Below are 26586 nucleotides of genomic sequence, written 5' to 3'. Positions count from 1 at the left end.
GCTTGTATTTAGCACACTTTCTAGTAGTCCTTCACTTCAGCTGGACATGCAATATGTTGTCAAGAAGGCAATTGCTTACATCTTTTTTTGCTAGACAATTCTAATATAGAGATATTTATCATCCAGATCAGCACAGCAACAATCTTTTTACTACTATTCACTGCAAGAATAACTGTAGGTTTCCTTAAGGAGTACATCAGAAGGAAAGAGACTCACAAGTTTTAAGCTATTCTTTTTGTTTCTGAAGAAATTTTGCCATCCTAGGGCTCTGGGCATCTGTCCCATAAATTAATGCACAAAAACAAGTAACTGCCTGTAGACATTCGTTTTGGCCAACTCATCCTCACCAACTTTAGGGAGGAGAAAAAACAGGGTTTGTAGCAAGCTCAGAAGAAACAAATTCTTATAGCGCAAAGGAAGAGAGCTGAGATCTAAAGCCAAGTACTCTCAAATGAGAAAGCCCAGCAGCCTGCAGGAGAATCCTTTCTTCATATTGACAGAACTCTAGCTGAGTAGCTCTGCCATTTTGGGGAGGGTCAGGGTGTGTATAGGGAGAGAAAGTAAATAAAGAAGAATGAAGGAAGGGAAAGAATAGCGTTTCAGGAAATCAAACTCAATCCATTTACAGATCAGTACCTAAAAACCACATTTATTACAGCAAATGTTTTAAGTAAAATAATGGATATGGGGCAGTAGTCAAAATCCACAGGGAGCTACGGGACCCTTCCCTTCAGTTTATGAAAAGCGCCTAGCCTTGGAGAAAAACAGAAGCATCCAGTTCCTCCCAGTACTCTGAATACTACAACAGGACATAGATGTCTGCATTGCCTTTTAGTGTGCTTGGTGTCAAATTTTTTGCTCATTTCCCATTGGGGTCAGAGCTCAGCTTTGACAATCACATTACATGCATGCCAGTTTATCCCCCTCCTGAAGAACAAAAAAGAAAACAAACAAAACAAAGTATTAAGTTTCGAACTACAGCCATGACTGAGAATTTCTTCTGCAATTCACTCTGCCACAGTCTTCCAAATGATTCCAGCAGGATTTACATCTTCATAGACTGCTTCAATACCTTCATTGAATGACCTGGGCATTTACCTCATGGTGTCACTATCATGGTACAAAAACACACCTCTGACAGATAACAGTTCAGTCCTCTGATTTTTCTTAGAAATGGTTTTCTTTGAAGAGAGGAAACAAAGTAACACTTGATAGTGCTGTGCACAATCCCAAGGAGAATGGAGCTTGATTTCTACTTCCTCAGAAGTATTTCAGGTCAGAGAGTCTTTGTATCCTCTAAAAATCACCTGGACCTGCAGATTGTGGTGGTAATACCACTCAAAACTATTTTAAAGTAAAAACCAACAAAACTCTCAGGCCAGCACACTTCAGGAGAAGGAATGCTGATGAACAATTTAAGGCTCATATATATGTCCCCACTGCTTTGGTGTGCCAAATTCAGTTGAAGGCCACATGCTAATCCACAACTCTGTGGGGCCAAAACTCCACGCTGGACATAGGGAACTTTATGCCCCAAACTCTGTAAGAATAACACTGACCCTTGAGGTCAGAGACAAGGGTATAAAGGGAAGAGTTTTTCAATCTCCTCCTCCCTCTTACACTATCAGTGGAAGGCTTAAAACCACCCTACACACAAATTTCTAGCAAAGAAAGGAAGCCCAGTTGAGATGAGCATCTTCATCTCATCGATGTACTAAGAGCTCGTATTTATCCTTCACCATTTTTAATGGTTTCCTAGCTGGTCTTTCCAGCACTCTTTTATAAAAAGCAGGTTAGGATATGGAAAGGGATCACCCCAATATATACCTGCTAGTGATCAGAAATCTCCAGACATGGACAAGTCCATCCCCAAAACTGCAAATGAGTACACACATAAAAGTGCAGACAAAAGGGGACAAAAGAGTATCGTCAGACTTTTATAAACCTTATGTGGGACCTGGTCTGTTTTAAAGGAGACAAGGAGTATGATCATGTTATAAATTTTAAGTTTTGGCTTTAAGTCAAAAAGAAGAGTAAAGAAAGCAGTTATCTGTGAAAATAAACTTTCCAACTCATAAGAGTTACATCAAGAACATAAAATCAGGCTTGTGTGACCACAAGATAATATGGCAACAAAATTAAACCATTAGAGCTAGACAATTCACCAACACAGTATCAAAATTAGGTGTAACTGTTGACATTCATTTTTCAAAATTTAATGTGTGAGTTGTAAGCAATATTTACCTGTAGCAGGCTGGCCCCCTTTACTATACTAAAACCCCTGCATCAACATCCACTTCTTTACTAAGCTAAAAAAAGTATATGTACATACATAGATATTTCAATAATCAACCATGGACATTTCATTCCTGATATTTATTTTATTTGCTACACTCTATTTTTAATAATTTCATCTAAATATTTTCAGAGACAGCTGTTCAAAGTTCAATTTTTTTTTTTGAGGTTTCTTGATCTCTTCTTCATTCCCAACTGGCACAGCATCAGTATGACCAAGGGCTGTCACTACAGAAACTCAGGTTACACTGTCAAGTACTGAGTGGAGTCTTCAAGGGGAGACCGTGACACCTGCACTTTATAACAGTGCAACTTGGGTTTTTTCTATTTGCTTCATCAACTGATTGCACTCAGTGTCAGTTAACTCAAAACTAACCACTCCATACGTTTCCTACTTCAGTAAAACACTGCAAAAGCAGTTTAGGGGCCCCTGACAATTCTCATCAGTGACAAAGCTGAGAACTGCAGGAATTGACGAGAACAGCCACCTCACTTCTTGAGTTGTGAAGCAGAAAGAGCTACAAGAACAGATAGATTGTGATACCATAATTTTGGGGGCAATACAAGCTACGGCTACACTGCAGAAATTGGTCAGTCACATAAGCAGCCAGAGGTACTCTGCAAGTCAGTGCATCTAACCCTGAAGCACTGACATGCAGTCATTTGCTAGACTCACCACAAGATTTCCTTTCCATCCTTTCTCAAATCAAACAGCTTCTAAGTAGAAGAAACAACAGTCTTTGTTAGTATCACATTGTAAAACAAAAAAAAACCCCAGGTGCTGCACTGCAGGCCTTCAGTGAAACTATTTAATTTTCTCTATTTTCTAAATCACACCAAATAAAAATCAGTAATGGTCAAATTATTACTAATCAATTATACTAAACCCTGTTCTGCAATATAAAAGCACTATGAGGTCAGCTGGGCATCAATAACACTCAGTTCAGCAACAAAAGTGCCAGCTCTAAATACACATGCATTGTATTCCATAAAGAAGATGAGAAACACATGGGAAACAGCCATAAGATGCACCAGCTACACACTTGGGAAAGAAATTATCAGTAAGGAAAGGCAGGAAGTGTTCAGTTCACTAGCTATGATGACAGATTAACTTCATCTCTTTCTGATTCCATGGAAACTATGAATTAGGTGAAGAACTGAATTTGACACAAGTGAACACTGATGTTACACTTTGGTTTTCTGGGTTAGCTACTCTCAGAAACTTGAGTCTGAACAGCACATTATACTTCAGTCAGATTCAGTAGAGCTGTGTTTTGATACAGCAATCCAAATAACTGAGATTTACACGTAATTTACTCAGTGTGCAAGATGAATCCTATTTGAGATTAAAGTGCTCCAGTATCTGAATGTGTTATGATATATATATAAATATATATAGATATGTATATATATAATAAGTATAATAAAACCTGAACAGTGTTCAGATTTGAAGAGTGTCAGGAAGGTTGTGCAGTTACTTCTGCAGCAGCCATATACTCAAGATGTTCTGAAGAAACAAAGCAAGCACAGACACTGCAAACATGAGAACTAAAACCAGTACTACTATCAAAGCTGCATTTATCCCATATCATTAGCAGAATTATGACCAGTAATGTACAACTCTGATGACTTAAAGCTGACCTTAAAAGCCCACCGCTGTTACTTCAGGTTTTAAAATTCCACAGGAAAAATAAATTTAAGAGACCCATGAGAGAAAGCCTCCCACCCAAGAAAAACTTAAAACACACACTGCACTCACTTTAGCAAGATTTACTGCTAGATTTCATTTCTGTGTCTGTGAAAGATGGGGTGCTTCTGCCTTTAAAAATTTAGTAGGCAACTAAACTGAACATTATACACAGTAAGCATCTTATTATTTTATTCGTTGCATCTTTTATACAGAATAAGCTTCACTGATATTTAATTCACTGCAGTATTCTCCTGATGTAGCAATAAAAGATTACATTATAAACAAAGAACAAAATTTTGACTTGAATTTTTTTTTAAATGTGTGCAATTTTTGCAATTGACAAACAGCATCACAATTACTGAAAAAAAAAAATGAAAGAAGCACATAAACTATGGCTCATTTTTTAATCTCCAATTGATAGTTTTTCTATGTTTATCATAAATATGGGAAGCTAAACTCCAGCAACTAAAAAGAGACATACCTATAAATTCCTAGCAACCAGGATTCAAATAAAGGAGAAAACATACAACAACAACAAAGTTTCTTTTCACTTAAGTTGACATCTGCAATCTATTTACACTATATGAGTTTAAATTCCACAAGATCATGAAGGGTAAGGAATTTTGAAATAACCTGTTAAGCATTACTTAAAATGGCACTTTTGTAACTCAGGTCTGGGATTTTAGAATTGCTGAAACAGTGAAAGACAATACACTGCAGTATGTCTATATCATTATAACATAAAAAAGAAACTACTCCATAAAGTGTCACTGAGATGGCTCGATCAAGTAATATACATTTGTATATTCATCAAGATAGATATTACGGTAAAAATGCTCACATTAAAAAATATAGTTATTATTGTTTGGATTTTCATTAAAACTAGAAGGGACTACATGAGCCAAAGTATGAGGAATTTGGATAAACTGACATGCTTCCTCATTTTATAGCACTAATAAAAATAATATTAGAGAAAGCTCTATTATAAATCTTTAATAACCACAGTTTAATTTCCTAGTATATTTTAAAAACTTTACTATGTGGGTGTATGTGCATGCATGTCTGCATAAACACACAAACAGATAAAAAACCTCAAAGTGTATCTATTACACATACACACATATCCACATTCCTGCATACAACACTTCCATAATGCAAACAGTATGCAGGGACTCTTCCATGCGACAACCAGGTGCCGCATGCCACGCTTTCTTATTTCTCTATGTTTATCCAGTAAATGTAATAACACTTCCATATTTGGCTGAATGTCAGTGTAAAGATTCTTAAAAATAATGGTGATTTAGCCGTAACATCATACACGAAGAAATGATACTGCAAATACTGCTGATCAAAAGTTCAGCATGAAAGTTCATCATGAAAATGGAATGTAAAGTATTCTAAAAATTAGTATTCAAAGATTAGTTAAGTATTATGGCAAAAAACTTGCAATTTATCGAAAGTTTAAAATGTAATTCACATTACGAAGACTGGAGATACTTTATAGATGGAATTTTTAAATATGGATATGACTGGCATTTATTTTTAAGCTTACTTCTATTAGAAATACACTTGTTTCCTGTACAGGTGATGCTTTGTCTATGCCATATACAGTAGAAAAATAAATTCTTTAGCAACCTAGAAATAGTTTATAAAAACTCTTGAAGTTTCATTTTCTTTGCTAAACATGCCAAGATTAGACTGAAAACTATAAATAAAAGCTATATAGACAACAGGTAAAGTAGAACAAGTTAGAAATGCTACAATTTACAGGACAGACTTTATTGGACTATTAGCTCCTGTGTGCTTTGCAATAGGAATAGGGTTGACTTTTCTTTTTTATGTTTTCTTAAAAAAGATAATTACTTGCAAGAATATAACACAATATCAAGATAATTTATAATATACATGTACTTCAAACAGCAGCCAGGTTTATGGTATCTTAGTAATCTAGAATGATAATCCAAGTCATTAGAAGTACAATACCTAGGACATAAGTGGGAAAGGCAATTTTTATTTTGGGGAAATGGAGCAAATCAATCTCTTAATAAAAGCCTTAATTCTCAAAATCATCTATTTACTATAATACATACAAGACGATCTTAAATCTTGTTATAAGTGAAGATTACAACAGTGACCATCATAAAGCTTTTTTTTTTAAAACTACACAAAACATTCTAGCAGCTGAATGAGAAATAAACTTTCTTCTTTGCAGACCTAAAAAGGTACATTTTGAGCATGAAAGAAAAAAAGCTGCTGTGAAAAGTCTCACAGGTAGTGTTTATCTATGGTCTCCCCTTTGCTACAATTTGTAACCTTCTAATTTTTTTACCACTATCAAAATATTTAACCAAAAGATTTGTTTAAATTAAGCAGCATTCTTTTACAGCAAAATTGGTACCAATATAAAAGTAAAATAAATGAAAAAAAAAGATAATTTAAAAATATGGTGAAAAAAAGAGAGTCATTTGAAATTTTAGTACAACATACCACAGGAAAAAAATATGAATACAAGTTTATGTGATTTTATATATACACACTCCAAAGAGGTTAATTGTCAGTACCCAAAGTATTTATTGCTATGTATTAGCAATGCATTTTTGTATATCTTTAGAGGGTCACATAAAAATAGATTTAAAGAATAGATTAATTGAAGTCCTAGATTAAAACATTGTTTGGTTTAGAGAATTTTACTACAACAAAAATCATGTTTATGTATGAAAAGTTATATAACCTTATACGAAAATGTCATGAACTATTTTCTAAACACTACATGTATTCCCAAGTGGGAAAAATTAAAATATCTAAAATATATTAGATTAAGTTTACAAGACCGTCAATGATCTTTTAAACATGCAGCTGTTTACAGAATTAACAGTTTTACAAAATGTTTAGTTCAGTAATGGAACATAAAGAAATAAGTAGGCAACATCAAAATTTTTGTACAATATTTGAAACTCACTTTTACAACAAGCATGTCCTTGGTATTGTGCTGTAAGAAATAATAAGCAAGTTCACCCACCCTTAAACTGTCCACAGGTTTACTTATAAGTAAAGATGGATGGTGAAGGATCGTAAAATTCTCAACAGTGCATTTTGCATTCTTCCATAAACCACCCTAAGCATAAAGTCACATAAGTAGCCAGGAGATTACAAAATGAACTATAGCTGGGCTTTAGTTGTTTACACAGAATGCTTGAATGTGAAGCAAATTGCCAAAAATAGCATGTTAAATAACAAAAACCAGCCATAAAGCAGGCTGTAAGCACTGAATGTTTCATAAATGTAATTTTTTTTAATCATTTCATTTCTATAGAAAAATTTTATTCACAATATATTGTGACAAACCGTCACAGGAATGATATAGTGATTGCAATAAGGTATCATGCAGCAGCAGCTTTGTACTTTATAGCTATTTTTTGCTTTTAAAAATTAAACCTCTCCAGTCATGCTTATCACATAGTTTTTATCTGCAGCGTGTACAAATGAGGAGCACAGTACGGGATATAACAAAAAGATGTCCAATCAGCTGGATGGGAATTATTTTTCATAAATATGAAGTACATTACTGTATCCTGAAACATGCATGTCTATAGCTTGTCTCTACTGTCCAGCGCCAGGCTGCCTGCAATCATCTTCTGTCTATATAATACCGAGAGGGTCTGCTGGTAACTGCGACTGTATCAGCTGAGGCTGCAGCGGGGGTGGCAGCTGCAGGGGTACCATGGGTTCCACCATCTGCACTGGGTTGGAAGGCGGTGGCTGACAAGCCACTGGGTTAGGTGCTTCTACAATCTCCCCGTTGTAAAAGAAAAACTGACATTGTTGAATGAAGGTCTCTATAACCGACTGGTGGATTTTGGTGGTAGAAAGAAACTCTCTGTTTTCAAAATCAGGTCTCATCAAAGTAGGCCAGAAACAAATCGATAAGTTATCAGCAGTCATAAAGTTGGTCTTATATTGCTGACTAACCCTGAAATGAGAATGATACACACAGCGTGAATTAAAACCAGTATGCAATCGACTAGAAATATTCTCATCACGCTCTAACTGTAGGCATCATTACTAAACAATCTCAAGATTTTTGCTCCTTTCCTCCAGCAATCCATTAAAACAATTGTGCTGGAATACTTCATGCAATTATGCAGAAGAAAATTCAGAAACCATGCTGTTTCCAGATTTGGATAGTTAACTAATATAAATCTGATTAAGCTTTTAATCAAGAAAGAAATTCAACATTCCACCAGCATTTTGAACTGACAATAATAAACAAACTGAAACAAGTTATTCACTTATCTGAATTCATTATTGCAACAGTATTACAAAAAAAAACCAAAAACAAACATCCAAAGAATAACAAACCATCCTGTTACCAAATTTATCACCTACAAGTAAATGCCTCCTCAGAAAAAACAAATGCTTTTCAGAGTAATAGGCTACAAAGAGCCTGGATATTTTGTTTTCTAAAATATTCTGCATTCTAAACCAACATCACAATTTTATCAAGAAGTAATTACTGAGAGATACATTAAAAAGCATGTGTTAATACATCTGAAAAACACCTAAGATACGCATTCAGCTGGCAACATGCATTTTCTATATTACAGTACACATCACAAAGGCAATAGACCTACAATTGTCCTGTAGAAATAGAAAATAAAACTTCAGAAATTTGTCAGTTACAATTTTGATGATTAACAAGAGCAGCCCACAAGAAATTCTGACAGCTGGCTGTAGCCCATAGATTCAAAAGCTGTGAAAGTCATAGTAAACACTAGAATTAACACTGTAAGAAAATATTTCCACTCATTTACAATGCATGTATCCTGGTAACTATAAAGCATAAAAAATAGTGTGAAGGTATACAAATACTGCCTCTCAATCTGTTTTGAGTAAGTTTGGTCGAAAGGACATTTGGATACTACTTCTGAATGGCAGTAACATTCATAATCTCTTTGCTAAAAAATAACATTTTAAATTAATTTACAGAAAAAAGAATAAATGTAAGCCACATTTTGCTCAGCATTATTATTAACATGCTGTATCTCCACAATCATTACACCCAGTAAATGAAGCAATGGGAACCTATGGCTAGAGGTCAGAATAAACAGAAAGGCATTGCACCTCGTCCCCAACAACAGCTCACTATCAGATTAAACAAAATCAACAATCAACTGTATACCCTCCTGTGCTTCAACTTTACCTTTGTAGTTTCTAAGAGTAAGCAAAACCCTACCAAACCTCTATGCTATCTCCTACCAAACTTTCCCAAACTACTTCAGAATCCTCTTCTAAGTGCTCAGCAAATGCTCATTTACCTTCTATGTTCACTCAAAATGAAAAATGACGAGTGTCTCTCCTGATCTTGCCCACTTCCTCCACTGCCAAGTCTCAGGAAATTCAGACTGTAAACCTACTCTGATCAGACTTCAAAAGCTGTACACTGGTGCTTTCCCAGACTTCAGAAGTATATTATGCCATATTAGTCCTTATGTATAAAGGATCTTGTCACCAAAAAACGTGCATAAAACACAACCAGTATCAAAAAAGCCAATTTCAATCCAATACTATCCTGTTTTAAAAGCTCGCTTCTGCTTACAGTTAATCAACCACAATTACCTGAAATGCTCAGAGAGGTGCTTATAACACTAATGAAAAATTCATCTCACTGTTGCCATTTACTGAATTCTTATGCTTACTGGTCTCATACGATGTGGACAATACTTACATTTTTTTGTTTCAATAACCAGGTCTTGTGCTTGTGGACACACCAAAATATTATCAATCAACCATTACTAACTATACAACAATAGCACACATTTTAGTGTAATGACATAGGATGTAAAAACAAAGCATCTAAAACATTAGCTTGTGATGAGAGCTCTTTCATCATGTAGAAGACTGCTTTACCTCATTAAATGAGCAATTCATTTGGCAAACAACATTTCCATTTTAATTATATACCAGCAGTAATTTACCACAAATTAATCTCTTAAAAATAAATACAGACTGTCAAGAGTTTAGCTGCAAGTAGCCTTTAAGATCCTGTACACAGCTGTATCCACCTCTTTCTATATATGCAATTGCTTACATTGAAGCAGATTTCTTGCTGAATGGAATGCAACTACCTGACACTGCAAATGAGACAAAAAATGACAGCCTTTCTTTAAGAAAAGATCATGTTGTTACTAGCAACCTGTAATGTAAATCACCAATTAATAGAGTGGACCAGACCAGAAAGTAAAGGCCAGCATACATCACTTATGTTCTCCAGTGAATTCCATGATTAATATGTTTCATTTGTTTGTAGATATGCATGCATTAGAACCTATTCAGGGATTTTTAAAATTATGTTTAGCGCTTTTACTTGCAGCAATCCAGGTACTTGACATTGTACATTCAGCTGTGCTACACAAATAGGTGACCAGATGAAGACTTTTGACAATTCCAAGACTGCCATTCTTCCACAAAAATTTTTATCAGGTTGATTAAGAATTAACAAAACATTTCAGGTAACTAATAACCAAGTCAAGTCAGACACATTTAGTTTTACTTTAGATACTTGCAAGCACATCATGAAGTTCTCTAATATGGGTATTTGTTCATTGATATGGTTTAATCTATTTTAGGGCTGAATTTGTATTGGACAAGACTACAATGGAAAAATTGATCCATTTCCCTGAAAAGGAAAATGGATGACTTTATAAACGTTAAGCAAGTTGTATATGTGATGGAGAGAAGTGTAAAAGTAGGCACCTAAATTCTAAAATCTTACACGTTCCATGAAAAAAGACTCCTTCCAAACTGCAACAGACTACCCACACTCTCCCTGTTGACTAAGTAGGGAAGTTAAAGGTTCTTATTTCTACCTCCATAATACAAGCACAGTTAGATCATTACAAATACCTGCATAAACACAAACACACAGAGAGTAGTCCAGAACAATTATATGTCATGAAAAGCTTACATATGCGTGTATACACAAAACTGCCTGGCTGAAAAGTAACAGTGCAGAGAGAGAGACGAAAAAGTCCTGATGGACAACAAACTGAGCATGAGTCAGCCAGGTGACCCTGTGGCAGAGAAGGCCAACAGCACCCAAGGCTGCATTAGGAGTGCTGCCAGCAGATCTAGGGAGGTGATCTTTCCCCTCCGCTCAGCACTGCAAAGGCCATATCTGGAGTCTGGGATCCAGCTCTGGACTCTCCAGCACAACAGACATATAAACATACTACTGGAGTGAGCCCAATGAAGGGACAAAGAAGATCACTAAGAGATCCAAGATTCCTCAAATGAGGAAAAGCCAAGAATGTTAATACTGCTTAGCCTGGATAAGGCCAGGGAAAGTCTTATCATTGGTTTTAAGTATCTGATAGGAGGATGTAAAGATGATGAATTGAGACTCTTTGGAGTGGTGTTCAGCATAGGACAAAAGGCAGCAGGCACAAATATCCACAGGAAATTCTCTTAGCATATGAAAACACTTCTTTACTGTGAGGGTGACTGAGCACTGAACAAGTTGTTCTGAGAAATTGGAGTCTCACTTCCCGGAGATACTGAAAACCAAACTGGACACCATCCTGGGCAATCTGTTGTAATTGACTCTGTCAAAGCAATGGTGTTGAACAAAACAATCTCCAAAGATCAATCTCTCCCTGAACCTCAACAACAATACTGTTTATCTCATTCTGTGGATTCCAGAGAATAATTTCATAAGAAGCACAAGTAAGCTAGTCTTTTTCTCTCTTTTTTTATGACAATATTGTATATGTAAAGGCTCAGATTATGATGTGATATACATCCATTAATACTATTTTAGTAAATACGGAAATAACTTTTAAAGATAAAAACACTAAATTTTTATGCAAGAAGCAAAATTTAAGAAGCAAATGTAACCAAGTTACTGTTACTTACAGATTTGTTCTACGTTTTACTATTCAGCACAAGGTTTGGGCTCTATATTTTAGATTTTGATATTTTGGCAGGAGGGGGACAGGGGGAGGAGGCCAAATGACTCAAATTCCTTAAAACCTAGATTAGTCTATAATTTTAATGGCTTTTTTTTCCTGGGGGGGGGTGGGGGTGTCTGTAATAGTTGTAATTAGGTACGTTGTTATTATTAGGTGCAGTTATTCTTTCAAGCTTTTTTTATGTAGAGCAATCATTCTTATAGCTTTATAGTAGCAACGATGCCAGATAAATATATCGGTAAAATGTGAGAAACAAATATACAAGGCTTTAATAATCAACTCTAACTCCTAATTTATTTTTCCACATTTTCAATTCTAGTAGATATTTCATTGTTAAAAACACAATCTTTTTTGCAATTATTACAACTTAAATGAAATTGAAAAATACTAAACCTGTTTAGATGTGTTATTATGTATCTGAAGACATCATAGTTCACTGGGTGGAATTTCTTCACAATTTCTTTTAACTCGTGTAGCCGTTCTGTCTTATCCATGATTTCTATAGAAATAAGTGACATTTTCTGACACATCTAGAAAGACATACTGAATAAAGTGTTGCTAAGTCTTTTCCCTAGTATAACAGTACAGATAAGATACCCACAGAGAAATATCAAGTGAGAAAATATTTAATAAAATTCCTATTTCCACAGAGTAACTTTTTTATGATAGAGTTTAACTAAGCACAAAAATATTTTTCTGAATTTAAGCAGAATTATTTATGTGTTCAGCAAGTAACTGAACTTCACTAGCTTACTGCTGGCCTGTAGAATAACAATGTGACAGGGTCATTTCTTGTTAAGAGTTCCCTCTGCTTTCAAAACATTATGACAGAAAGACATTCACATGAGCTTAAGAGTATCTTAAACTTCACAGTTACTCAAATAAGAAAATAATTACTAATAGGGCTAGTGCAGCTATTTTAAATATACTGTTTAAAGAAGAGCAGAGATTTTTCACAGGACCAAAGGACATTATTCATGCTTCAAACAGGAAATAACCAACATGTAGGAAAGGAATATGAAATAAAGTAACAATTTTATTTTAAAAAACCCAGCAACTAATGCTGTGGATCCATACATTCTGCAGAATACACTTCTCATCAATGATGATTCATATCATAAAAAGGAATACAAGGTCGCATTGCTAAAAAGAAATTTGATCTATCCTAATGTCATAGAAAAAATGTTAAATACGGTCCAGTATATCCCAAATATAAATTTAAAGCAGTATTAATGGGATTTTAAAACAGTAATTCCACTTATATTCTAAGCTACTTTATGCTTTGACTGGAATTTAACTGCTACACTTTTAAGAAAAAATAAAACTAAGGTAATTACATTAAACAAGCAATATGCCTGAAATGTACAGTAAAAACACCAGAAACAGGTATCTACAGATATCATCAAAAAATACAAAATTTCTAATGGGCTATATATGACTCAAGCCCAGGCCCCAGCCTTAGGCTTATACTAGTGTTTCCATGTTTTGAACAAAAAATACTTTGGAATACTGTATGTCACAGTTGTATTCTGTAAAAGTGTGGTGGTCATGTTGTGGAACAGCCTGCTGCCAACACAAGACATTAACTTCAAAGATAGGAATACTATGAAATGTCTGAAAATGTTTGCAAGGCAAACAAAACTAAGCATCTTTTATAAGAGCTCAAAAAAGAATCTGAAAAAAATCTAAGAGAATTAGAGAATTACCATAATATCCCATAGATGTGTCTGATTTTTAAAGCCTACTTTGAATGTAGGACTTCATGAATTCAAGAGGTTTTTCCTGTTAAGAACTGCAAAGCCGCTCCAAGAGCTTTCATCATTTTCATCACTTAACAAAAAACGGAAAAAAGTAGATTTCTCCCAATTAAATTTTCTAGGAAAAGGAGAAATAAGCCAAATTCATTCTGAAGAAAAAATGTATTACATTCATCTCATCATATAGTTCTTCTAAGTTTAAAGAATATTAAAAAATGCACATATCTAAGCAATTTAAAAAATATTCAGTGCAGATAGTCCTTTCAACTTACAATGAAGTAAAAATAGCAATAAGGGCAATGGAAATAACACAAATAAAGAAAAGGCTGTTTAGTACTTACTTGATGTTTCTAACAACTCTTGATGCAAAGAGTAAGGAACTAATGGATCTGGCAGATCTGCAAAAAAAGCTTTAAGAGCCCCAGCCACGGCATTCACTGTTACTCCCATTGATTCTAGACTGATATTATGATCTGCGAAACAAAATTTGAAAAATTAAATAGCAGTGTAAGTAAAACCTACTGTTATCATTCCTTATAATACTTTATGAAAACAAGAATTTATTCAAAACACTGAAAACTAAAATTTTGCCAAATGGTTATTAAATAAGGCATGAAAAGGCAAATATATTGATAAGTTGCTATCACACCGACCGACAAGGAATCAAATATGACAAACTCTGACAGTATTACAAAACAGTAGAAGATCAGAAAAATAAAGTTGTCTAATTCTCAATGAAGACTTGAATGTTTCTGTATTTGTCATTTAACTGGCTTCCGATTAATCAATTTTGCCCAGTAAGGAGTTATAAATTCTATTTCCCAAATGCTGCTAAACAGCAAAGCAAAGCATAAAGAAACAGTACATTTATTTTCTTTAACATCTAGGAGATATTTTACTATTTTTCACAGGCTCAACTTCATTATTAACATCCAAGAATTTTTAATAAGAGTTATCATTTTAAAAAACAAATACACCAAAGTGAACAGCCTAACCCACCAATCACATTTCACTATATTCTACAGTGACAAAGGCTGTGTTAGAAATTATCCAGACTTAATTGTTAATGTGTATTATTCAAGAGACCTTTCACTCCAGTAAATATCAAGAATTACTATCTTTGGGGCATAAGAAGCAGAAGTGAACGCCTTAATGCCTAGGACTGATGAACTGCTAACACAAGGAGCAGCTACGACTGCACTTAAACTCTTTAAAACCTTCAAATACCACTTAGATAATATTTTAATAGCACTTAATCCAGCTGCAACAAGATTCCCTTCCCATCCTTGGAGTTTCACTGGTAATAACCTGGACTATACCAATACAACCCACCAGAGCATTAAGTACTCAGTGCTATGGAAGTTGATTTGAAAGTGCAATCCTTTCATATTGCACTGTGATAAATCCATGGAGAATTCATGTTCTGTTTTGGCTTTAAATAATAAAATTTCTGATTACCTTGATCAAACTGTTTTTGAATGTTGTCTTGATCTGTTTTATTCCCACTAACACGGTACAGGCCTTCAGTACACAATCCTTAGAAGAGGAAGAAAAATAAATAATTAAAAGCAAGTTTATATACCATAGAGCAAAGCAGAACCAGTTATAACTACTAATTCAGAAACCAAAAGTAGGAATACAATTCTTAAGTGCCTAAAAAGTTAACACATTAACCGTAACAGGGATATAGGACTACCAAAACACAAAATGTCAGTTGTCTAGAGTCCACTATTCCATTTAATATGAATCAGAGGAAATGACATTGTAGGATAACAAAACTCTGATGGCAGATATTTGTTGAATAATGTACCCAAAATTATTCTCTCACTGATCTCTATTAGACTGTTGTTATTTATACAGTTTTTTAAATAATAATCAAAAACCTAAATTCTGTGGTACCCACAACATTTATGGTTTTAAAAACTGTCTTCACAGTTTAGGCTTAACAACTTAACTGTGGTAAGCAACAACACACTAAAAATACTCTGCAGGGAGAAAAAAAAATAAATAAATAAAAATTAAGCCTTTGTAACTGAATCCTGATCTTTTAATTTCATGGTGTAACACACTCCTGTATATGATAAGAACTTAATCTTCCAACATTCTTTCCCTTTTAACATTTATATTTTATAAACTTTGAATCCATTTCCCCTCACTTCTTATCTAAGGTAAATTACCACATCACTTACAAGTCTTTCTTTAAGGGGTGGGGGAAAAGGGAAAAAGAGGAAAGGACTTAGGAAGCAGAGGTTCCCCAAGCTTCTCATTATTACTTTGTTTTACCACACATTACAGAGTCATCATAATTCCATCAGCCTTTCATGGTAAACATTGAACAGTACACCTTAATTATGCACACACACACTTGCACACTCCACTCCAGTGATTATGCTTCCTATCATATCGTTATCTTTTTTGCCCACAGCTACTCACTGAATGAAAGAGTCCATCCTGATATTCACACCATTACCCGAGGTATTTTTCTAATTTAGAAACTATTAGGGAATTTAAACAACTTATAGGTCCATAACTCTGCAAGTTACCTTTATGGGTGCAAAATTCTCTGTATGCTAGATCTCCATAACACTACATAGTTTTATTAAAAAATTCACAGGTTTCAAAGCTTTATGGAATCTCTTGGCCTTTTGCCATCACAGGTCAAAAACTGAATGCATTTTAGATCATCAGATCAATACTTAACTGCTCTGACACACCACAATCCACCAAGTGTTCCTTTTAAGTTACCAACAACAATTAAGAACCCTATTACAATGTTCAAAGTACAAGAAGCACTTGACTGGTTCATACAGCTGGGAAATTTTTAATGATTTCATATGACTCTTCTAACTCATTTCCTTCTTAATGCCTCAACAACTCATGTGTCTCTTTACTGGCTGCATCAAGGCTATTTTAGTAAGCAATTCTTCAATAAACTTTCATGTCTACCTTTTAGCTTTCCAGTTTCATAGCCAGCAGTTCTCCTATTGTAGCCAGACACCAGAACAGTCCTTTCAAAAAACCTGAGCCTTGTTCACTGATATCCTTGAACACCACCAGAAGGTATAATCTGGTGGCACAGGGCAAAAAGTGGTTTCAATGACTCAATCCATCTGAAAGGGTTTTCAAACCTGCCTTCAAAAGAATGCCCCAAATGTGCTATATGTGATCAAAGCCAGAAACACTTTGCATTCTTCTTCCAGAAGCTGTAAATAAACACAAAAGACCACTGGTAGATAAGAACAAGCTATGATCAAGATTCTCTTTGTCTAGTATGGGAGAATTCTCAATTGGAGACCCTACAGCCCCAGGATATTCTTTGTCTTATCCAATTACAATTCAATTTCTTTCTGCAAAAAAAAAAAAACCTGAATGTGCTGCAAATAGCAGTTTCTGACCCAGCCACTGTTTAGTGTATAGACCCTGAATACTTCAACTGGCTCTGGACATAAATGCTCTAGTGTGGTATCTGGGCTACAGCTCTAAGAAACATAGAAAAACAACTTATAGTACTTCAGAAAATTTTCAGGTTAAACACGGAGATGCCTACTGAATTTAGGCATCTTCCAAAAATAGTGAAGTGCTGCAATTCTGGATTAAGCTAACTAAATTTGTCTTCTTCCTCAAGGAAAAACTTTTTCTTGCTTGTGTATATTCTAGAAAGTCACACTTCATGAAACAGTTGGTCAATTGCCATTACACTTTTTCTAAGTTTAAGCTGTTTGTGAGTATACACACAGCTAGAAGTCTGAAAGTATTCTTTAAGTACTGCTCCAATTCTCTGTTGCTTTCTATCATGCAACCAGGTCTCTCCAACACTTCTTACATCAGGACCTTCAGCAAGTATCAGACACTCTAGTTCACAAGTTTTAGCTTTTAAACTTCTTGTATATCTATAATGTATATCTATAATAAAAGAGGGAGAGACAGAGAGCACTCAACATTTCTTTTTTCTGGCACCCTTTTAAAAATTCTGTTCCTTCATCTGCAAGCCTCTTGGTTTTTCAGAATTTTTTTCTATGTTCTTACCCTGCTTGCATTCTGGTCCAGTCGTAATTTTCAATATATCCTTACTGAACACAACTGTTACTGTAATATTATACATCAGAATCATATGATTTATTTGCTTCTCTGTCCTGCTAGCTTTACAACACCACTAGGTTTAAAAACTTAGATTCTCCTTACTTCACATCACAATAACCTATATATATTTAACAATCATATCCCCTTTGCCTAGACTACTCTTTTCTCAAAGTTTTCTAGAGCCTAATAAACTTCTTTTGTGCTGCCAGTTGTGACCAGGGCTCCATCCCATCTAACTGGAACTTCGCCACATGGGGTTCAAAGCATTTCAGAGAAAATGAGCAAGGTGGATCTGCACCTATATGCATAATCAGTTTGTAGGACACTTCCATTCTTAGGCTTCAATATATTTTCACAATTCTTGGTTCCTCCATAGAATGAATTAACTACAGCACAAGAGAAGACCGAAGTCAACCTGGTACAATATCTACTTTCCATCCCATATACTACACTAAGTAGTAGGTGCTTGAGGAGAGACGTAGAAAGGACAGGAGAGGAAAAAAACCAAAACCTACCAGCAATCTTTCTGTGGTATATCCTCGCAGCTTCCTGCAGATGGTGGCTTACACAGGCTTTTGCATAAGGCGTTGTAATAGCCACCTGGGGATTTATCCATCACTAATTCACCCAAACCCCTTCAAGTCTTGTGGTCTTTACATCATGGTGAACGCAGCTTTGTCATTCCAGAATGTACATTATGAAAGCACACTGAGTTTATGCTCAGTATTTGAAGTTTGCATAGTTTTTATTCTTAACAAGAAGTACTAACTTCTCTACATTTTCCCAGCACGTTTTTTAAATTTATGTAATTTCTCTTCCTCAGAAATGTTCTAAGCTAATCCATTCAGTTCATCTTTATCCAAGAATTACTTTTACTGCCATATGTATTATCTTTTCCAATTCTTTTCTATTCTGAGAAAGGCTGAACCAAATTGCAACCAGTATCCAAATTGTATGTATACATGGCATTATGTAATAGCATGATTTTTCTTCCTCCATAACACTCTATTTTTTTTGGTTTTTGCTTGCTTGATAGCAAGTACGGAGAGTTTAAGTTTTTAGAGAGCTGTCTGTGATGATTTCCAAAGCCTTTTCCAAAGTGACAACAGCTATACTAACATTTAGACTGCTGGAAAGTCATGGAGTGTCTGCTAAGAACATCCACAGCCAGATTCTGCTATGTTCTGTCTGTGTTTCTGAATACATGCCACAATCACAGCAAGCCTGTCTCTCCCCAGTCCAATTCCTTCCTCTACAGTGGCCAATGGTACTTTAAGGACTCATTCTTCACTACAATAGCTAAGACTATCATTCCCACACTTATCTTTATAAATTTGGTGATCTATATATTTCTCTAATTTTATTCCATGGATTGATTCCATGGATCTGCTGTACCTCTTTTCAACCCCTATGTTACAACACAAGACTAAAGGAACCACCAATTTACTGATCCAAAACATTAATTTCTATGTACACCTAGAATGCATGTAATTACCAAGCAAAAAAGTCAAACTCTAAGTAAGAATCTAGCACTAACTTTACTTACATAAAACACACTTAATGTGTCCTTTTCAACACTGACATTTAAAGACATATGATATTCAATTCACACACTGAAAACCAGAACCACAAATAAGTTTCTAACTGCTTCTTGAAAGAAAATAATTTATAGCATATTGAAATGTTCAATAAACAATAAGCAGTGTAAGGAAGTAAGCAGTACTTTTAGAAAGACTCTTATAATAGGAAGCTCTCCAAAGCTGAATTAACATTTCTACAATTTACACTAACTGATTATTAAACAAGGCCTCAATCATTTATGAAGTGCCCCTCAAGCCCATATTTTATGGCCTGTTCATTTTGAAAAAAAGAACAAGAGACTACAATTAATATGACATTACAAACATGCCTAGGAAAAGGTAGGTGCATTCTTTGCTTCATTAAAAATGGGTGACAACTGAAGCATTGTAGTTTTCCAGGCATATAGTACATCTGTTTAGTCACTTTGGGTCTGGAGAATGCAGATGGAGTAAGTGGAGCAGCGTAACTATCGTACATACCCTGGCATCTTGGTCCTACCTGCATTGTTTAGGAATTCTTTTTATAACTCCCATGATGTTTCCTTTGAAGAGATAACTCATTAGCCATACAACCCAAGTGCACAACATGTGTTTTATGAGTATTTCAAAACATATTTGTTTACAGTTTTCAGTGATTCTCTCTACTACTACTATTTCTCTACACTACTAACTTAATGCATCTGCTCCTCCCCTGTTTGGTAGTCAGTCTTCCATTAGGAGAAATGACTGATGCCTGTTTTACCCTCTTGAGTTTGTTTCCTCCCTGTTGTTTAATTTCAAAGTTACAAAACACACACCGGTGTACAGTCTCCTAACTACTGAAACCTATTCTATGCCAGTTTTGAAGTGATCACAGAAGGAATTCTCAGGAGATCATCTAGTGCAACCTCTTGCTCAAACAACAGTCAACATAGAATTTAGATTCGGATGCTTGTCTAAACTTCCCTTGAATGTCTCCAAGATACCCCACAACCTCTCTGGTTAACCTGAACCAGTGCTTTAATAACCTTCAGAGCAAAAGTACTGCCTTTCTTTTTAATCAGAACCTCCTATATTAGTGCCACTGTTCTTCAGTTCTTTCGCCTGGCTGCACCTTGTCAGTAACCTCCTCATAGGTATGGGAAGCCGCTTCTGGGGGCCTCCTCAGCCTCTCTCTCCAACCTGAAAAAAGCCACATATTAGGAACTCCAGCCCCTGACCTCTTTTTGCCAGACTCAAGTTTGTCAACGCCTTTCTTGCAGTATTTCAGATGATGTCCAACAAGTGCAGAGCAAAGCTTAGTAACCACTTCTGCTCTGTAGTGCCTGCCCTTCTACTGGGACAGTCCAATACAGAAGGCATGATCAGCCTATTATCCACCATGACTGCAAGATTCTTTTCATTAGCACTGATACGGCGCCAGTCAAGTCCTCAGCATGTACTATTGCAGGTGTTTAGTCCTTGCAATTCTAGTTGAAGGCATTTGTCCTCAATGAATTCCTTCAGGTTCCTACTATCCCATTCCTCCAGCTGGTATATGTTCCCTTGAGCAGAAGCCCTGGTCTTAAATACATTAACCACACCACCCACTCTAGAATCACTCGCCAACTTGATGAGGGTACTATTTAAATCTATTGTTACTGTACCTATCCAGAAACAAAAGTAGCAGAGGCATGGCCCATGTGCGTTTTTTGCTAAACATAAAGCTTCATGGGCAGTTGGGTCAACTTAACTGAACAATAAGACTGAAAAAGATGGTCTAACTCCCTGCCTCATCAATCACTGTTTCTGTCCTTCCCTTGCTCCTGCTCCCTGCCTTGCACTTGTTTTGGCACATATTTGACCCTTAACTTACCAGCTGTAATACTACACAGCAGGACTTTAATCATTTTTGCTGATACAGCTTTTCAAAACAGCGAACGCCACTGATTCAGAGACATCTGACAAGTACCCAAAGTAAAAAGTGGCAGAAGCATACAGCAGGAGAGAATCTTTCTGGCTATTATACTATTTCTTATGAAATTACGCTGAGAATGCCAGCTCTCATACACCAGGCCAGGGGGATGTCCGGTTCTGTTCTCTCTGTCCAAAACACCAAGCTCCTAAAACCCTCTAGCTCTCCCAAGCCCCTTGAGTAAAAGGTAAGGTAAACAACCTTGGATTTCCAGATTTTCCAGCCACTAGGAATATATTTCAATGATTTACCTAACATTTTTACCACAAGCAGCACTGCTGATTCATTTTCTTCACCTATTTCTATCAAACCTCATTCTCTGGAGACAAACTTTGCCTTATCTATACTGTCAGTGTAAAAATCTGGCCTCACTGCAGATACAGCATAAAAGACCTTGGTGTAACCTAGGTTTGAAGGAATCACAGAAGGCAATATTTTTTTACTTGAATTACCTCCAAAACTGAATTTAGCAGCATTACAAAAATGGTCTCAATATCAAAAGCAGTAATTATTGTACGTATACCAAGTACACAATTTTTAATTTCCCTTATAGCTCTCCATAGGAACCATGTGAGATATTGACATTTAACTCTGTCAAATTCCTTCTTCCGTCTTTATTCCATTCCTTGTCTCATATTAATTGAGTAACTAAATTATTAAACCACAAATTATTCTAGTAAGCCTCTCTTTGCTAAATTATTTCATGTACAATTAACAATCTATTAATATTATCAGTTTTCTATGAAGTACGGAATTTAAAATTTATAATCTGCTCAATGAAGTACATGGATAGCAATATTCTACAAAAAAATTTAAAACATTTGAAAGCTCAGAGAAAAAAACTTTAAAATACTGATATTAAAGTTGAATATCTTCAAGAGCTATATGTACTAAATGGCAAAACTACTAGTATTTGTAATGTTAATTTGCTGTCTCCTTCCTTGGTAAACAGAATGAAATGTGATCTATACCAAACTTTCCACCAATGCCTGAACAAATACAAAAAGTAAACCCAAAAAAATACTGAAATATTAGAAAACCCCTCATACGCTAATAGTATCAGTTAGCATAAGTCATCTTGCCTGAATTATTTTAAGTTTGGGAAAAGTTAAAAATCAACAACAGTAGGTGCTGAACAGTACACAAACAGTACATGGAATAGTTCATCACTAAATTCAGGGTGTGTATAACAGCATAAAAATGTTACTAACAAAACACTCAAGCTACAAAGTTGGCATAAACATGTACACTCTTTACACTTACAATCGAACATTCAGTAAATATTTTTCCATTACACTGCAATACAAAATTCAAACCATATTAACATTTTGTTGAAGACATTGAATTAGCCTTCAGAAATCTGTTCCTCTCTCTCAAAAAAAATTATCAGCGTATCAGAATATCTACCTTATTCTCTCCATGATAATTATTAGAGAAACACAGAATTCATGCAATTCATACAGCTAAACAGTTTAGTTTCAAAAAGTATCTCAATCTGCTGCCTATATTTCAAAAAAATGAATTGCCCTAAAAAAGATAATGGTCTACATTGGACTTTTTTTTTTTTAAAAGAGCAGGTAATCTTTTTTCTAGTATGTCGTAGCATAGCACCATTACTTCTGCACAAAAACAGCCACTACAATTTTCTTAAAAATTAAAACTCTAGTTTCCCTGCTAAATACATTTTCATAAACCTAGTTTGCAGAAAACTAATACACTTTAGAAGTTCATTTCAAATGATGCAACAAAATTAAGTTCTCTTGAGTCCATCAGGAGAATGCAAAAAACAGACCAGAACAACTGTATCATCAAAATACTCTTTTGGAAGCCCATAATCAAAAATGGCTACCAATGACAAAGAGTCAATTGAAATAGCTGCCCTCATAGGCAAGATACAAACTGATTTGCAAAGGTTGTGACAGAGGTAAAAGCATACAAATATCATACATGTCACTAGTGACAGAAAAGCGTTCATATAGTCTGTAAAAGGTTACAGATAAGATCACAGGATCTTTACAAAAAAATCAGTTTTCCTGAAAACATTATACATTTATACCAAGATGTTTAGTGGAAAACTTCGTAATTCACCATTGGCAAGTCACTTACCTGAAAAAAAAAAATCTTTTGATCATCTTCAGTGAACCAAGAAAGAGCTCTGACAACCAAACAAAATATTACTCATCCTGCTATAATTACAATGAATTCAAAAATTAAAGGCTTGGATAGAAAAAAGGTTTTCCTGTAATTATGGACAATGCAGAAACACAGAAGCAAAGTTTGTTTACAATATTTAGCAAATTTTTCCTTCCTTCTTATCCAGAAGTGCCAGTGGTATAAAATTTAAGATGTTCACACATGATATTGTGCTATTTTTTTTTTTAATCAATAGATTCCAACAAGACCAAGTATTATGTGCTATTGCTGCTTCATACCCCCAGTACCAGTGACAGTGCCGACTGTTCTGAAATGGAGGTTCTGACATATATTTACAGCTTACCAGCTTTAGATCTACTCAGGTATTAACCACCTTGCCCCCCACTTTCTGCTTCCAGTACTATCAGAAGATTACAAGGGGATTCAAACTCTGTATTATATTTCAAAAACTAACTGATCAGCTCCATAAAGCTAAACCAGTTTAGAAGAAAGCTTTTTGTTGAAACACACTAAAGAGGAACACAGAGACAATAACCTTCACCTGCAGGCACAGACTTAGGATCCCTGATCTTTACCAGATCACCCTTTACATTGACAGGAACAATACGGCTTCTTCAGAAGAAAAAAATCTGTTTATTTACAAAAGGCTAGAACTTTTAAGTTCCTGAATTTACTTTAGTTTTTCCAAACTGTCCCTCTTCTACTGACAAACACTTTTTTTTGTGAGGCTATTCCAGAATATTATGGTAAAACAAAAATCTGATAGTATTTTCTGCATGTGCTCGATTCTTTAAGGTTTATGGTGGAGCAAGAATCTTCAAAGACACTTTAAGGTGCTATTGTCTCATCTAGGCATCTGAAATACAGAAAACTTTTTCACACTGTGTACTTTCTAGCCTCAGCCAAAATTTAGTCTCGGTACAAAGCATTGCCTTGCATAATTTCATGAGACAGAAAGAGGGAACATTAAAAATTAAGATAAGCCCTTCAAACAGAGATTAATCACAGCTTCACAAATTCAGCCACAATCCAAATTACACAGGAAGAAGCTGAACTCCATGAAAGTACCTGAAAAGGAAATGCTAAACAATTATATCCTCTGTAAGAGAAAGATACAGATTAGCCAAACTGGAAAAGACTGCACTTCTTGATTAAAAAGACCATGATAATAAACACTAGTAATTCAGTGCAGTTCAAATTGACAGCAGGCTGACTTGCTAATAGACAGAGGAGTACTGAATAACTCCCCAGGGCCAAGCAGCTTTATCATAAAGGAACGGTACCATTCTGAACTCCAGCCTGGAGACAGTAGGTCCTGACTTGTCTTGTACAGACTGATAAATCTTCAAAACTGTATTTGTGGAATTTTCTCACAGTCACAAAGTCAATGATGTGAATCTATCTCAGTACAGGATTTGAAGGCAATGCAAGTGAATATTCTCCTCTCTCAAAGGTAACAAATACATTCTATCAGAACCCTGCTTGAACCTCAAATGCCTACAGCATATTAATTCAGTATAAAAATAATACACACCAAAAATAAAACTCCCACAGCCAACTATGGAAGCTGAAAACAACACCAAAACTACTTACACAGAATCCAGAGTAAGAGAAAGAAAATTGTAATACAGATCAAAAGTAGAGGTTTTGTTCTAAGTGCTTAAACAAAACTAGCAAGACAACTACTGTCTTCACAGTCACTAAGTTTGCAGATGGCACGATGTTTGTCCAGCTTACATTTATGGCCAGAATTAAAATTCTCCAGCTGTATAGCAGCATCCCAGGATGAACTAACATATATGCACCTAACAGTGAAGTTGTGCCTTCTGAGTCACCACTTTTGAGGAGACCCTACATTTTGAACACACAGCAGCTAAACCAAACATTTTCCCAAGACAGATCACCAGAAAAGATGTCCTGAATCTTTCAGCTGGTCGCACGGTTTGACAATCATGAAGAAAAAAAAAAGACAACAAATTATGTTTCCACACTCTTATAGTTCTCTCTCTCACCCCACAAGCTGGTGAAAATTCTTCAGGAGAAATACCTTTTTTTAGAAAGTTTACCACAAAGACAACAATATTTTTAAGCAAATAAAACTCTTAGAACTGGATTTGTAATTTTGTTGTTTGAAAGTATTCTTAAAAAGTGAAACATGCTCAGATTAAGTTATTGCTAGATTCTACAAACTCTTGAAATTGGTCTTCAATACCTGTTAATACCTGTTTCATATAGCTACACATAGTAGCTGTATGTACCCACTTTTAAAGAACACCAATTCCAACAGTGACTCACCCATAATTTATGCTGGTTTGTTTTGGGTTGGGGTTTTTTTTTGCTACAGAAAACAGCAAACACAACATATATATATATGTGTTAAACTGCCTATGCTACTCTACTACTCCTTGCCCTTCTTCCTCCTTTCCCATTTTTAACTGGGTGAAAAAAAAAAAAGCAAAAAGCAAGAGGGAAGAAAATACAGCTCTTACCTTTAATCCATAGAAAGTAAAGGTTAAAGACAGACCTATACAAGTATCTCTGACTCTGAAGTGCCTGAGGTTTAGGTCACCTAATTTTTTTATTGCAATAATGCAGTATGTAAGTCTTTAAAAACAGCTATTAGGCTTACCAGCTGTGGTAATTCTTTTGGAAACACTATTCTTACAGATGGCAGTAAAACTGAATTTTATTATAAGAAAAAAAACCTTTCAGCTTTACTCTTGCTAAAACTGCTACTGTCATCTTACAGCCAAAATTGTATTAGAGATCTAAGCAAATTAGAAAAAAGATGCTGTTTTACTTTACACTAAACAACATCCAATTGCAGACACACATCAAAAGATGGTCCTGCATGTTTCAGTTGTCACACTGTCATCTACTTTAAATACAGCAATATAGCATTTATAAAACTTCAGAGCAAGCAGGATCTACACACTAACTGAAAAACAGTGCTCACAAAAACAAACAAACCAAAAAAAATCCCCCCAAAACCCCAAGCAAAACCCAACCACAGGTCATTCCCAAACCTCAAAACAAATCCCCACTCCTAACTGTAGTCTTCTGTTGGACCAGCAAAATCATCCTACTTGCCTCATGGTCACACAGTAAATAGGCTGAAAGCAGGGACAAA

General features: G+C 35.3%; 1 protein-coding gene across 2 annotated transcripts in view; it reads right to left on the bottom strand.

The window, feature by feature from the left end:
- Positions 1 to 4150: 4150 nt before the first annotated feature.
- Positions 4151 to 26586, bottom strand: part of ARHGAP5 (Rho GTPase activating protein 5) — a 42408-nt gene continuing 19972 nt past the window's right edge. The window contains exons 6-9 of one of the 2 annotated variants that reach the window (XM_008639573.2): positions 15168 to 15245; positions 14051 to 14182; positions 12346 to 12451; positions 4151 to 7955 (exon numbers count right to left, since the gene is read on the bottom strand). In XM_008639573.2, the coding sequence (XP_008637795.1) occupies positions 7625 to 7955; positions 12346 to 12451; positions 14051 to 14182; positions 15168 to 15245 (647 nt within the window). In that variant the 3' untranslated portion in view covers positions 4151 to 7624. The remainder of the gene's footprint in view (positions 7956 to 12345; positions 12452 to 14050; positions 14183 to 15167; positions 15246 to 26586) is intronic. The other variant, XM_017741921.1, reaches the window with a different exon arrangement.

Source organism: Corvus brachyrhynchos, unplaced genomic scaffold (assembly GCF_000691975.1).
Source record: "Corvus brachyrhynchos isolate BGI_N302 unplaced genomic scaffold, ASM69197v1 scaffold115, whole genome shotgun sequence".
NCBI lineage: Eukaryota > Metazoa > Chordata > Aves > Passeriformes > Corvidae > Corvus > Corvus brachyrhynchos.
Note: the sequence above shows the minus strand (reverse complement) of the source record. Positions and strands in the feature narration are given on the sequence as shown.